Source organism: Tetranychus urticae, chromosome 2 (assembly GCF_039701765.1).
Source record: "Tetranychus urticae isolate SD_2017Ah chromosome 2, NJAU_TeUrti_SD_1.0, whole genome shotgun sequence".
NCBI lineage: Eukaryota > Metazoa > Arthropoda > Arachnida > Trombidiformes > Tetranychidae > Tetranychus > Tetranychus urticae.
This window is the reverse complement of record NC_142959.1, coordinates 19,985,302-20,000,000: the sequence shown is the minus strand read 5'-3', so window position 1 is coordinate 20,000,000 and position 14,699 is coordinate 19,985,302. Positions and strand designations below refer to the sequence as shown.

The following is a 14,699-nucleotide window of genomic DNA, read 5'->3' as shown; positions in this document are numbered from 1 at the left end:
AAACAATGAAAATACAGTCTTTCAGTGACCTCAACTTTACTCAAAATTAACACCAAGGTGAACATCAAACAAATATTGCCATCTATCGGTCAAAATAAAAACTTAAATAATTTACAAAATTGAAATTAAATCGGATTCATTTTATTGAAATCTAAATCCATTAATTGTAAATTAGCTGATTCTTAATATTGGTGTTAATACAAAACCAATTCCAATTAAATCAGGAGTTTTATGAATATCAAAAAACAGAACAATAAATCATTATCTTTAAATAGAGCATTTATGTAATCATTTTTACTAAATAAATTCTAACTCTTGTTCAATACTGATTAATAAATCTGTAAGATACAATGAATTCACCAAAACAATCTTAAATTAGTAAAATAAATAAATTTATTTATCTAAAATTCATTTAAACCCATATCAACCGATTTGTTAGGTAAATGTTGAAGATTGAAGTGAATTGTAATGCAAAAGATAGACTCTAGATGCCTCTAGTGCAATTGAATCAGTAAACCAGAATTGTAAAAAATGGAAGGAATACCAATTGAGATTGACAATTTAGTCGAGACTGAGCAGAATGTTGAACTGATGAAAAAAAATCAAGTCAAAGCATCTGAACATTGAACAGTCTCATTAACGTTTCGATGAAAAATGTTGCCAATCGAACGTCAACTTTGAAAAATATACAAACACCAATACATAGACTTAAGAGAGGAAGAAAAAAAACAATATAAGTAACAATAATTTCTGGTAAACACAAATTAAATACATAATTACAAATTTATATTTACTGTTGATCATCGTTTGTTGAATCTTCAATTTTCACTTTATATTTCTTCTGTTGTTGAACACTTGTTTACACTTTCCTTGTTCCCATTGAGTGATAATTTTTGGTTCTACCGGAGAAAACGTATTCAACATTAACATGGTTTCCTAAAAGACCAGTGACACCAATTGCAGTGATAAAACTCGGTTCCCAATTGTCAGCTGAGGGAATTGTGATTGTACATAATATATAAGGCTAAACACCATCTTCAGCCGGGTAAGCCTGAACAAAGAAAGACTGCAAAAGGAATATTGAAATAATGAAAAGAAAAAGATTGGAGTGAATAACGGAACAAAGAAATGCTTACCTGAATTTTGTCAGCCAATTGGTAAACTGGTTAATCGTGCTACACAGTTAATTGTTTAAAGCAACAAATGTCCCAATTTAATCAGCAATCAGCTATATCAACAATCAACCTCACAGCTCATATCAATTGGAAACCAATTTTGCTTCAATCCACTCTTGTTATTGTATCATCATTGTTAACCGTTAAAAAAGAGAGCTAAGAAATCAACAAGAAAATTCTATTAACCAATCAGCGACAACCAACCAAATAAACAAAAGAAAGCCAAAAGATATTTCTACCTCGTCCGTTAATAATTACAATTTTTCAATTGTTTTAATATTATTAAGTAATTATTATTAAATCTACTTAATATTAATATAAAGAATTAATATTTGAAATTTAGAAAATTGTTTCAACTCTTAGCTTTCCTTGCCATTGTTGATTTACCATCAAAACCGTGATTTTTACTTTCCATCTTGTTTCTTCTGGTTAACTTCTGCTACTTTTTGCTTAATCCAAACGTGAAAATCCAAGGGAAAAAAGATCTCCGCCATCTTTAATTCTCTCTTTTTGTTTTCTTCTTCTCTCCTTTCAATTGTTGGAATTTTTGTGATTTCAAATTGTGATCAAAAATCAAAATCAATTGCGGAATAAAAATCAAATGTGGCCAGTGCTGTGTCTGTGCCTCTCTTCACTCACCAAAGCCTCTCCCAAAATTTCATTCGATAAAGTTAATTATACCAACAAAGAGATTGGATTATTGTCCAATTTTATCGGTACAACTTTACTTGGATTATTATTGTTCACAGACAAAAAAAGGTCAACAACTAGCAAACCAACATCATCGACATCATCACCATTATCAACATTATTGTTCACCTCAGCATTAATCTCATTACTCTTTTACTCAACTCGTACATTATTCTCATTTTCACCCAAACCAATACCAACAACAAAACCGCCTTTACTACTATTACTTGTATTATTACAGTTATCATCATCATTGCTGCTACTGCTACTACTACTGCTGCTGCTACCATTTGTACAACAATTGGAATCAATCTACAATCTTCTCAAATCAATTGGATTAATTATATTACGAACCTTTTTTGTTGTTTTGAATTGTTGTACAAATCAAGTGTTGTCACCTTTAATTGATCATATACGTAGTTATTACCAAACCAAACAGTTACCCAAAAAAGAAGCTCATCTCAACCCAACACAGCCTTGTTGGTTTGAACCAGAATTGAACCAGGATTTTTGTACCACTTCACATGCATTGTTTTTAGTTTGCTAAAGTAAAGAGGACAACGAATCAGAAAATTAATTAAAAGACAATTAAACCAAAAAGAGACAACTTACGTCAACAAACCAAACCCAAAAAAAAGAGACCCAAAATCACTTGGATTTAACAACAGTTGAAACATTGCTGTAGAATTAAATTTTGTGTTGAAAAGCTCTCTTCTTGCGTAAAAACTGAATTTCAATTTTTAGTTTTTCACTCATCCTTCCATCACAACATCAAAACCATTTCATCCACTCTACCTGATCATCATCCATCACCATCATCCTCCTCCTCATCGAAACAATTTTTGTCTCTTCATTTTTTTTGCAATTTATATTTACTCGATAACATGTAGCTCAATTAAATTGTCTATTAGGCTTTAACTAAAGAGTAAAAAGCAAGACAAAACAGAAAATAAAAACTAACAAGAATCCACTTTAGATTTATATGTATAAATAATATAGTAGATATTATATAAGTTGAACAAGAAGACGAAGAAGACAAAGAAGAAGATTAAAACAAGAAAAAACCTTCCAAGAAGAGAAATAAGATAAATATATATAAAAAGCAAGGAAACACACACACCAAACCCTGGAAAACTATAAAATATAAATATAATATAAAATAGAAGGAAAAGTCTCTATAAATATCAATTTCATTCTTTGGTCGTTTACTTCTTCTTTAGCTTCGCTTCTTTAGCTATCTTGTTTTTTTTGTATCGCAAAAATATAAAATAATAATATTATTAATATTAGTAATAGTAACAAACAAAAAGTAATAACAATATTGTTAAGCCTAAACTCCTAAGCAAGACAAAAGCATCTCCACAAAGGAACACAGTTTTCGTTACATAAACATCGTATATGACACATTGATATAAACACTTTGATATAAAAATATCTTCACCACCTAAAGGCAAAAAACATCAATAGATACTTTGTCATCATCATCATCTTCGCCATCATCAACAACAATAACAACAAACAACATTCGCAAAGGATAGAAGGATTGTCGTCATTTTTACTCCAATCTAAAACAATCTTCATCTACTCTCGTCTTTTCATCATTTCATATCGTCCATCATCAACATTTAAAGTAAGATATAAAAGATACCAACAAGATAATCAAGAAGATGATAAACCAAATTACCAGAAAGATAGCAAAAGATAACCAGAATTGGCTTTCATTTCCCTCAACATTCCCTGGTTTATCTTTATGTAATCTTGTATTGATTTATCTTCTTCAGAGATTAGATTGCTATTTATAATCCAATTGTCATTAATTACGGTCATTTTCATTTTCTTTAATCAGCTTAAATTGATCAATTCTGGAGAGAATTGAGAGCCTTATAAAAGTCCGTTGGCCAAGACGCGGTGAAAGTCAGTATCACGTCTGCTTTCTACTTCGACAAGGCCTCAGCGCTGGAAGTGGTGAGTTACCATTAGCTTCATTGTTACCATCATTACCATCATCACAGCCTAATCTTATTCACCAGAAAATTCTGGACATTTCTCTTCATAATCTGGGTCATTTTCTAGTTCTATCTCTTTTTTCTCTTCTTTCTTCTTATTCATGAAAGTCTTACCAATTCAACTCTAATTTATTCATAAATTCAATCCTTATCTTGCAAACTCATTTCTGCCTTTCATTGTCATTTTGTTATCAACCGTATGGGATGATAAAATATATATAAAAAACGTTATTCACTTGAATAATGTTAATACATGCACATACTCATGGTAATTACGTGTATAATAAATCACAGAGAGATGAAACCAGGGAAGATATTTCAACAAAAAGAGTACCCAAAAAATAATACTTATAATGATGAGTATCATTTTCATTTTAGATAACTTTTCGTTTATTTTTTAATAACTAACATTTAATAATGATAATTTAAAATAGCAACCATTTATTCTGATATTTTACATAATGGTGACTATTTTTTTTTAGTTGAAATTATTTTAATAATCGGTAAAGTTATTAGATTATTAGCTTTTTTACTTGAGATTATCAAATAAATTACCATTCAACATACTTTACCTGACCAAACTGTTAATTCAAAGTAAGATAGTAATCTCAGGTCAGTTATCAGTTTGAATGAAATGATATATAAAAAAAGGGAAAGATCTAAATGTTCAGTTGAATGAAAATGAAAAGCAAAAAATGGAGTGAAGTTGAAGATACAATAAAATATGAAAAGATTATTGAGTTGAAATGAATCCTTGTGAACTGAATACTGATAACATGTATTTGAACAACTTATATTGATGATCATTATGATGATGATGATGATGATGATAAAATAATAATAACAGTAATAATAATAATGATGATGATGATAAGGGTGAAGGACAAGATATCAAAGAAGGATTATGCTTGTAATTTGTTTCAATTATGTTAAGACTCATTGATGGGATTTAATATGTAATGTTAATGCATAAAGACATTTACTAAAAAAACTGGTAAAAATCATTATTTTTAGTGCAGTTTAAATCATCAAATGGCACTTTAAGATCAGTTTCTTTCAAGTAAATCATTTTTTCAATAATTACCAATTGCAATTAACATTGATTTCTTATAAAAGAGTAACAATGAAATAACAGCTAAAGTGATCAAAATTGATTTTTACGAGAAAGGCAGTAAACATGAAAAGAGGAACAAAAGATCGATTAAACCTGTAAGGCCAAGTAAAAAGAGTAATGAATGTTGTACTCTGAGTTGAAATTAAAGACAAGTTATCTATTTCATCGAACAGTTAATTGTATTGACATTTTGTTGTGATGTTGACTGATGAATAATATATTTTATTGAAATGAATGGAGATAAAAAAAGCGATGTTAATCTAATTTACTCTATTTTCTTGTTAACCCAATTTTAGGTATCAGCCGCTGATGTAGATAATGGAAGAGGACCACCTCCACCGGCCCCCGGATCGGGACAAGGGCACTATTCGATTAGCAACAGCGGAGGAGGAGGATATCATTTATATGATCATCAAGTTGGAACCGGTCATCATCATGGGCTGACCGATCGAAGTTACAATTATCGAAGTAGCGGTGGTTTGTATGGCAGTAGAGAAGCTAGAATTAACCTGAGAAAAGATTACCTCATTGGCCATGGTAATTTCAATAGTTCTAACCTAAATAATAATAGTAGTAGCAGTAGTAGTGCCAATCGACGAACCAGTACGGGTTTGGGTTTACTTGGTGGACCTAATTACACTAGTTGCATTAATACCGGACGGCATCACTCAACCCCAGGTATATTAACCAATTCAAATAACCAAGTAACCAAATATTCAATTGATGATCCTCACCATCATCACCATCATCATCACCATCTTCACCATTCTCTTCATTCTCATCATTCTCCGTCAGTTTCCTCTTCCTCGGTGGTCACGTCTCATCATCATCATCAACCACCTCAACCTCCTCCACCACCTCAACCACCACCATCACAACCGCCATCAGCATCGCCCATTATTGTACCTCATCATCAACCAAGTCAACCTACTCAATCACAGCCACCCCCTCCTCCTCCATCAGCGTCTCAAAATCTGCCACCACCACCACCGCCTCCACCCTCCAATGCTATTATTGGTAACACTGCCCACTGTAACTCTGATACCGGAACAGGTTCTAACTTTGATTCCCGTTATTATGGTGTTATGACCACTGGGGCAATTGATTCTTCCTTTCCACGAACAAGAAGCTCATCTTATCGAAAAGGTTTGTCTTTTTCATTCTTTCATTTTCCTATTCAATCATTCATTCATAGATAATCTGTAATGGAAGACAATTTTGTTGAGAAAAAAAGAACCAATTTATTCAGGAAAATCATTACAAATCCAACTTTCATTTTCTTCATTTTCATCCTTTCAACCTTGTCTCTTCAACTCCAGGTTGTGAATAAAGTCGTTTTTTCCAGTCTAATTAGTGAATGTAAATTTATGCACCATTTATGATTACCGTCTATTGATATTTAATGAGATGATAAATACACAAGATTGAAAATGGTGCAATTCAATGAAGATGCTTTTGTTGTTCTTGCTGCTTATTGTGCATTATTATCCATTTTTTTTCTTGTTAGTGTGTTGTCTCTATATTCAAGTTTCCTATTAAAATAACAATATACAACTTATAATCAGTTTGTAGTATTAAAATAGATTTACTCACAAATCTTTTCATCATCACTATCAAAATAATCTAATGATGTTGAACAGATTAAAACTAGACTATTTAACTGCGCATTGTAGCAATTTTAACTTGACCTTGTTTCAGCTCATTCCCAATCAACATTCATGTCAACATTTGTAAAGCTGACAAAATCAATAGTAAAATAGACAGAGAGATGAAAACACTCACCATGAAAGAAGCATGCTTCTCCATCCTCTTATTTTCTCTTCATCTTCATCATTATCCTCTTCTATAACTATTTCGTTTTCCATCTTCATGATTCTTTCTTCTCTCTCTCCTCTTCATCTTCACTTTGCAAATAAAGAAGAAGAAAAATTAGGATTAAAAGAAATTGTGATAAATTAATTGCTCAATGTTTCCTTTATGTTTACTGTTGGATTAACATGTTTTCCAGTCTATTCTAGTCAATTGTTGATTGTAATTAATGATTAAACCATCAATTGACTCTTAGAATGGTAGTTGAATAGTTTAATGAAATGATTAAATTATTGACAATAGCATTTACCTTTTCTTTATTTACCTTCTTCTTCTAATTGAATGTTTAGTGCCCGATAGGTCCTCAGGACAATCATCTCTCCTCTGCCGGTGTGGTTCCGGTGGAGCTCTTCTTCCATCACCAAGTCCACCTCCTTGCATACCTCCAGTCATCAGTGGCTTCGCTCGTGGAGCTCAATCCTTGCCGTCCACACCCAATGCTAATAGACGACTCATATCACTTTCACCGCGCCTTGATCGTACCTTCCGATTGGACATTGGTTCAGAAAGAAGAAGTAAGTTTCACTTGTTGCAATAGTTTCATTCAACTTTGCCATCTTTCAAAACCGATTGCGAGAACTATAATTATACAGTAATGTTTTCATGAATTCATAAGGAAAATGATGAAAATAATAATTACTATTCTAACCTCTTCATAATTATACTTTAAAATGTAAATGCTGATAACAGTTAAACTCTGGTTGAGGTTAAAACAACTATTATTTATACAAATCAGCTAAAGTCGACTATTTGACGAATTAAATCAGGGAGGTTTGGATGATGCTCAATTTTTATGACTAAATTCCAGTTCTATTCATGATAGACAAAATGCTCATTAATATGGTCTACTTTAAAGAATCACCATGAGAACTTTTAAGAACAATTCATTCAATGAAACTCCGAGATGATTTGCTCTGCAGGGCGTCTCTATCAAACATCCATGTATCGGCACCTCGATATCTCAGTAATGGCAAATGCTAGAAAGATCATTTTCGCATTAATCTACAGAGAAAATACCAATTTTTTTGAAAATAGCTTAATTTTGATAAGTTTTCACTCCTCAGATCAGTTTTCTTAACATGGTAAAACTGAAAAGTACCAGATTCTGGTGGAGAAAGTTTTGCTTATAAATTTTTCAGGTTGAAAAAACATTCTCTATCTAATATTGTAATGATGTTTTTTATTCATTGCCATTGCTGATGAGGAAGTTGGAGTTGAGGAATTATCACATTTAAGAACAATTAGAAGAATTCACAATTTCAAATTCGAAATGTTTTATCGTTTCATACTGAGATGTCAAATAAAAGTTACATTGACATTTGACATTTCTGTATTATAAAGGTGCCTTTGCTGAAGATTGCAATCAGTTCACTGGTAGCAGATTTTAATTTTGATTAGTTGAAAGTTGCTCCATAATTTATTAAAGGTTATTTTTGTACCTTGAATGAATTTCATTTCTGAAGGTGTTTCTCAAAAGTTTATGCCAACTAATGGGTTCAACCTTGAATACCCGCATTAGTTGAGAATCATGAACCGAGTTGATCATTAATTAATAATCATAAGCAATGAAAATATCTCAAATGAATAAGCAAAGGTCAGTTTTTGTTAGCCATGATGGAGTATGAAAACTCATGATTTGTCTAAAAATATCTTTCAGAATATATTTCAATAGTAATTTTAATATTTAAATAACATTAGTACATTCTTAATACTGAAATGAACCTTTTTTCCCTTGTATTTTCATCAACTTTTATCAGAACAAGATCATAGTATTCCTGGAGCTCAGATTCAGGTACCAATTCCTCCTCCTCCACCGGCTCCAGTTTTAGGAATGGAGCCATGTTATCAAGGATATAATTCTTCCAATGCTGCCCTCGATTGTAGTGGGGCGGGTGTAAGTGAAAGTACAGTTTTGGCCAGTGGAATGGGCATGGATGAAGATCCTGCTTCTTCAGGACATCATCATCATCGACCATCAGGGGCCCGAGTGCGAGCCTTAAATCAAGTATTGAGTCAACAAAGGAGGTCACTAAGGTATCGAACCTCATCTCAACCCTTGATGAAAGTATCTTCATTGGTTATTGGTGTAGTTGCCGTTTTAATCATTGGTTTCATAGTATTATCACCTCTCTTCCATATTCTGCTGCCCTGACATTCATGATGTCCGTCAAAAGAAATCAAAGCAAGAATTAAACAAATTTAATTAAAACCAAACAAAGCAAGCAAGCAAAAAAAACCTTATACCATTAAAAACACAAAAAATGATTTGACAGAAGAGACGAAACAAAATAAACAGTTGTATTACAGTATCCACTGATCAAAATGTATTACACTTATTCATCTGCAATTTTTTGGGTTTACACTTTTCAACCCGCCTTGTTTCATCAACATTAACTTTGGGTTTTAAGTTATCATCAGCTTTGTATAGCTTTGATCAACAATTAACCATAATTAACCTTATATTACCTTTAATATACTCAATTCACGTTAAATGTTAATATCATCACTATTAACCATTACTTATAACCACAATTTTATTAGCAACTTGAAACTCCAAAACAACCCAAATTATAGTGATAAAAACCCAGCGCCAGTTAAACTTGAATCATTATATAAAAACAAAAATAATTAGCTAATTAAACCTCTTTTGCTCAACAATTAGACTGTTTAATTGATTGTACTTAAACCCAAAAACTAGTTTCTACCTTTCAGTTGAACCAACCAAATGAAACATTTTAATATTTTTTCGATTTACGATTGAAATCATTTTTTTCTTCTGGTTCTTTCTGGACTTTTGCTAATCAAGTTGATTGTAGTTATTTTAAGGATCATTTTGTTTTCACATTTTTTTACGATGGTGATGATTATCATGATAAAGTTAATCACAAGGTTTAAAATGATCAACATTTCGACTCGATTCGGTGAACGTGAATTGAACTTAACAAGACGAAACCTGATTATGTTCGAGTTGGTTGATTCTTTTTCAATTGCATCTTTCATCTTTTCTTCTTCTTCTTCTTTCTTCCTCCTTTTCTCTTCCTTTTCTTTCTACAATCTAAATCATTTCATCCTTATTTCATCTTTATCTTTCTCTTTCCACTTTCTTTCCATCTTCTGACTTGATTGAACTTCTTCCAGATCATTTCATGCTTTACGATTCTACTTGAATCTTCCTACTTTTGGATGGTTTCTCGTTAAAGTTAAGAACTCATTTGTCTTACTCAGTCTTCATTCCCTTCTTTCCACTCCTTCCCATAATCATCATCATCATCCCCTGTAATCATCATTTTACCATGGTAACTCTTACCAGGTTACCAGGGAAGACTTTCAGTTACCAAAAAGTCTTCCTTTTTTTACAAGACTTCATTTTATAGAGAAAAATATTTTTCCCTCTCTTTTCATAATCAATATAATAACTGATAATAAATGTTAACAATAATAATGATGATAATGATGATTGTTATTATCATTTCTTACGTTTCTTTATTCATTTAAGTCATTTTTTTTTCCTTTTCCATTCATTTTGCCTTTTAATATCCATTTCTAATGCTGTGATCTGAGAAGTGAAAAGTTGTCTTGAAATGTTTTTCTTCGCCTCAAAAAAAGTGTTTCAATTTGAACTGAAGAGAGAAGAAAAAAAATTAATGAATAATTAATTCAAAGTGAATGAGGAAGGAAGAAGAAATGATTGAATAAATTGAAATGAAATTTGTTCAACTTTTACTTTCCAAGCTTTTCCATTTCCAAACAAAGTTGATGAAAAGTGTCAGAGCAACATTTACAGATTAACATTTTCATTCATTTCCCATCAATTCACCATTTTCAGGATAATCAAAGTTATCAAAATCATTCAATTCGATGCAAACAGAATTACAATTTCTTACAATTTCCAAATCCATTGGAAATGATGAGAAAGCAAAAAATGGAATCTTAAAATTTTCCTTTTCTTACTTCAAATATTTACCAAATGGCTATTGAAATGGGAATGAACTGGGAGTGTAAACTTGATGCCCAGTTGATTGGTTGATAATTATCAAGATTATCTCATTTCACTTTCTCTTCTTCATGTTTCCTTTTCCTTTTATGCTTCGCTCTTTTTTGTTCAAATGAAAAACTTATTGATCCAGATTGGATATGAGTCAATATATAGTGTTACATGATGCTTCACAAGATTCTCATGTCTTCTGATAATCTTTGTCTTCTCTCTTTTTGTCTTCATCATGACGACGACATCGATGATAATGAAGAGAGAGAGAGAGAAGAGGAAAGAGACAAGAAAATAATATAGCTGTCAACTTTATGCTCAACAAGCAAAAACATTAATCCTCATTGGGAACTGATAAAATAGACAGAGATTGAGTCGACAGGGAGTTGAGAGAAACATTGAGAAAGGCGAAAGGATGAAGATGAAAAGATGGATTGGAGTATAGAAAATGGTTTTGACATTGAAGCTTCTCCATCATTTAAAAAGTTATCTAAACAGGTAAAAACATGAGTAAAAAAGGAGCAACGAAAAAAAGATGTTCAACAATATACTTGTTTTCCTTTTCTTCTTCTTCTTTTTCTTTTCTTGTCTTCTTCCCTTTTCGCTTTCCTCAATCATTCTCATCATCTTCAGTAAATATGATATTCGTATTGTTTCTTGTTGTTGCTCTGTTTTGGCCCATTTTTACTTACAATAAGTTGCGCCTCATTTGAGTGTACATTTTGTTGACAGGAAAATGAGGAAAGGTAAGGAAGAGAGGGAAAGACAAAAAGAGACGAAAAATGTTGAACAAGATTATGAATAAGATGATAAAATATTGTACAAAAGTGGGGAAATTGAATCAAGACTGGGATTCCTTTTGGGATTCAACTGGGAGGAGGATGAATGTTGAAATATTCTTGAAACGACAATTTATTGTTGCCGATGAAAAATCACATTTTACATTTATAACATTTCATTTGAAAGTAATGATAGTAAACTTGATTGTAGAGTCATGCAAAATGCTGCTTTTTATTGCAACTGTAACTATTATGTTGAGCCATTTATTTTGAGCCACCAAATTTTGCTCGTTCACAGCAATTCTTTTCGTTACTTCTTTTACTTGATTCACAGTGCATTTCATGATGGTACAAGATGATGGAGCATGGAAAATTTCAAGTTTAATCAATTCTCATTGAATGATTGTTGAGGTGAAATCCATTTCTTTCTTTTTTCTTCTTCGCATTATTCATGCAATTCCAATGAAAGTGATTGGTAAATTGGAAAATAGTAATATTTTAAGTTTCAAAATCCCCGAAAGATTTACTTTATTGAACTTTGAAATTTACAGAGTTTTGGATAGCAAAGGAAGAGATGCTGAAGCAAGGTGAAAATATTATCACAATAATTTGTCATGTCAGTTGGATAAAGAGAAGACAGAATGACAGGTCGATCGGTCAATTGGAAGAAGCTTGGAAGCTACGCATTTGGAAACCTGAAAATCCATGAAACTATTCATTTCTAAATAAACTATTTTTTAATAAAAAATCAAATATCATCTAAAAAGTTGCCTCAAAATCACAGGTTTCGGGTTTACTCAAGTTTTTGTATTCAAATGACATCAATAAATCCGATTTACATTGAATTTTCACATTTATCGCCTTTTTCGTAAAAACGAAATTCATTTCCAACAAAAACCAAAATATAATTTCTTACACTTTGTAGGTTCGATAAACTTAAAATTCTGAAACTTGAAAGCTCTTTTGCTTCATGAGAAGGGAAAATTGTGATGCACGAGTCGAGACTCTCGACAGTCGCATTTCGTTTCAAATTATGACAATGAACTTTTTTCGTTCGAGTCAAGAATCTAACTTGTTAAAAGTATCAAGAATAACCTGCAATCGATTTGGTTTTTGTGTTTACAGACGAACGAATTGTCCATTGCAATCATCGAAATGGTCAAACATTTGTTTTACTTCATTTGACTCTCAACTTGAAATGAAAAACAAAAATTGAAAGTAAAAGTTGATCAACTGTTTTGATAATAATGAGTTGTTATTTGAGATTTGAACAAATAAATTGGTATGAAATGGGACATAAAATGAAACCAAATCTTTTCCCTGGTTATTAAATTCTTAATGAATACAATAATGAACAGGTTGGAAGGCGAAAGTTGAAGAGGAACCGAAAAAAAAACAATTTATTGGAAGAAGAAACATTTTCTCTTCTCTCAATCGATGAACCCAGAAAAAAAGGGTTATTAAATGTTCATTAGAGTCATCATAATCACTGCAATCAGAATGATCATCTTCATCAGTCTTCTCATAATAACCAGAATAATATTTTGTTGCCATCGTTAACCAAACTTTACACTTGGCTTAAACATCATTTTCATCCCATTGATTCTGATTTAGTTAATTTCCTTTGCCGATACTTTTACTCTTTTTTTCCTGGTTCCTCATCTTCAAGTACATTTATCTCAATTGAATGCAATTGAAACAACGCCAAATGCCGATTAGTTGAACAACAATAAAAGGCAATAAATGAATGGAATGAAACAAAAAGAGAAATGTATTTTCACCTAAAAATGTTTGTTTCCTTTTTCGTTTCACAAGGAAAATGCCCTTTTCTCAGTGGTTACGGCCTTTTCACTCGAAAGAGAAGCCAAAAGACTCTCGTCATAATCATTAGACTGATTGAGATCGATAAAGATTATTTAAACAACACAAGATGATGATGAGGATAATGGTGATAATATAAAAATAATGAAGAAAGATAATCATTTTGTTGGACTTGAAGTGATGATAAACACAAAAGAATCCAGAAAAAAGTGATTTTGGTTGTTTTTGGCCAAAAGAAGGAAAAAAGAGAAAAAATGGAAAAAAATGTTCATCCATTCATTCTTTTCATTTTTCCTCATCTTTTCACCATTTATCTTCTCAATTCAATTGAAATCTAAACAAAATCTAATAACAATGATCTGAAAATTGGTCGCCAGTTTCGAGTCTTTTTTTCACATTTTTTTTGTTCCTTCCTAAAGTTGCATTTTTTTGGCTCAAATTTTTTACTCTTTTCTCTGTTCATCTCTTCATCTCAAGTGATGAGGATGAAAATTGAATGAGAAATTGAACACACAAAAAAGATAAACAGTTGAAGAGCCAAGAAGGAAAAAAAATTAATAATAATAAACATGAAGAGAGAAGAAGAAAAAAATGAGAAAAAAGTTGCTCTTGAAAAGCACATGAAAATGATCTATGGAGTGTTTGTTGGAGTGAGAAATATCTAACCTCCCAAGGCATCCCAATTTTCAACTGAATTTAGTAAAGAATCAATTTTCTCTGTTTGTTATTCATAGAGATTCTGAAAATGAAAGAATTGAAATGAAAAAGAATCCAAATTTTGAACAATTGAAGCGACAAAATCGAAAATTTTGCAAAATTTAAAAATTCCAAGTTGAGTTTCAATTTTGCCATGAAACTCATTTGCATCAGCAGATGTTGAAGTTTGATGAGCAAAAATGCAGTTAATTATGTATTCATTAAATTTGCCCATTAAATTTAGTTTTGACAATTTGCTCGACTTTTGTTCAAATTGGTTTTTTAAACATTCACTTGTTTGTATTTAATGAGCAAATTTTTCATAAAAAATGTTTCGATTCAAGATTATTTCAAAATCCATTTCAATGTTAATTTTAGAGTTTTGGAAAATTCATTTTCTTTGACTCTGAAGCTTTTTGATCTTAAGTTTGAGTGAATCTATTGAAACATTTTTACTCGAAAAATGGACTTTGAACATTCTTCTTTTTTCGAGTTTTGCCTTTAGAAGAAAATGAAATGCAAATTTAATTAAAACTTTCATTCTGTTATAAATTGTCCAGTCAA

General features: G+C 31.3%; 2 protein-coding genes and 1 long non-coding RNA gene across 5 annotated transcripts in view; 1 reads left to right on the top strand and 2 right to left on the bottom strand.

The window, feature by feature from the left end:
* LOC149094089 (uncharacterized) overlaps window positions 1-51 on the bottom strand; it is a 587-nt gene extending 536 nt beyond the window's left edge. The window contains exon 1 of the mRNA XM_089267736.1: window positions 1-51. This exon is cut by the window's left edge and continues 159 nt beyond it. The gene's annotated coding sequence lies outside the window, so the exon portion shown is untranslated.
* Window positions 52-370: 319 nt separating this feature from the next.
* On the bottom strand, window positions 371-1,279 carry LOC107370908 (uncharacterized). The gene is made up of 3 exons (XR_016198821.1): window positions 1,137-1,279; window positions 795-1,066; window positions 371-707 (listed from the first exon to the last, which is right to left on the bottom strand). It is a non-coding gene; the product is annotated as an uncharacterized LOC107370908 (long non-coding RNA).
* A 22-nt stretch (window positions 1,280-1,301) lies between these two features.
* On the top strand, window positions 1,302-9,167 carry LOC107370784 (uncharacterized). 3 transcript variants are annotated; one of them, XM_089267734.1, is made up of 6 exons: window positions 1,302-3,495; window positions 3,712-3,830; window positions 5,282-5,663; window positions 5,781-6,131; window positions 7,145-7,369; window positions 8,612-9,167. In XM_089267734.1, exons 4-6 carry the CDS (start codon window positions 6,071-6,073, stop codon window positions 9,004-9,006), a joined length of 681 nt encoding a protein of 226 aa, XP_089123860.1. In that variant the 5' UTR covers window positions 1,302-3,495; window positions 3,712-3,830; window positions 5,282-5,663; window positions 5,781-6,070; the 3' UTR covers window positions 9,007-9,167. The 3 variants fall into 3 exon arrangements, with proteins under 3 accessions (XP_089123860.1, XP_089123861.1, XP_089123859.1); XM_089267735.1 differs by having other exon boundaries at window positions 1,431-3,495; window positions 6,039-6,131; XM_089267733.1 differs by lacking the exons at window positions 1,302-3,495; window positions 3,712-3,830 and having other exon boundaries at window positions 5,284-6,131.
* The last annotated feature ends 5,532 nt before the right edge of the window (window positions 9,168-14,699 follow it).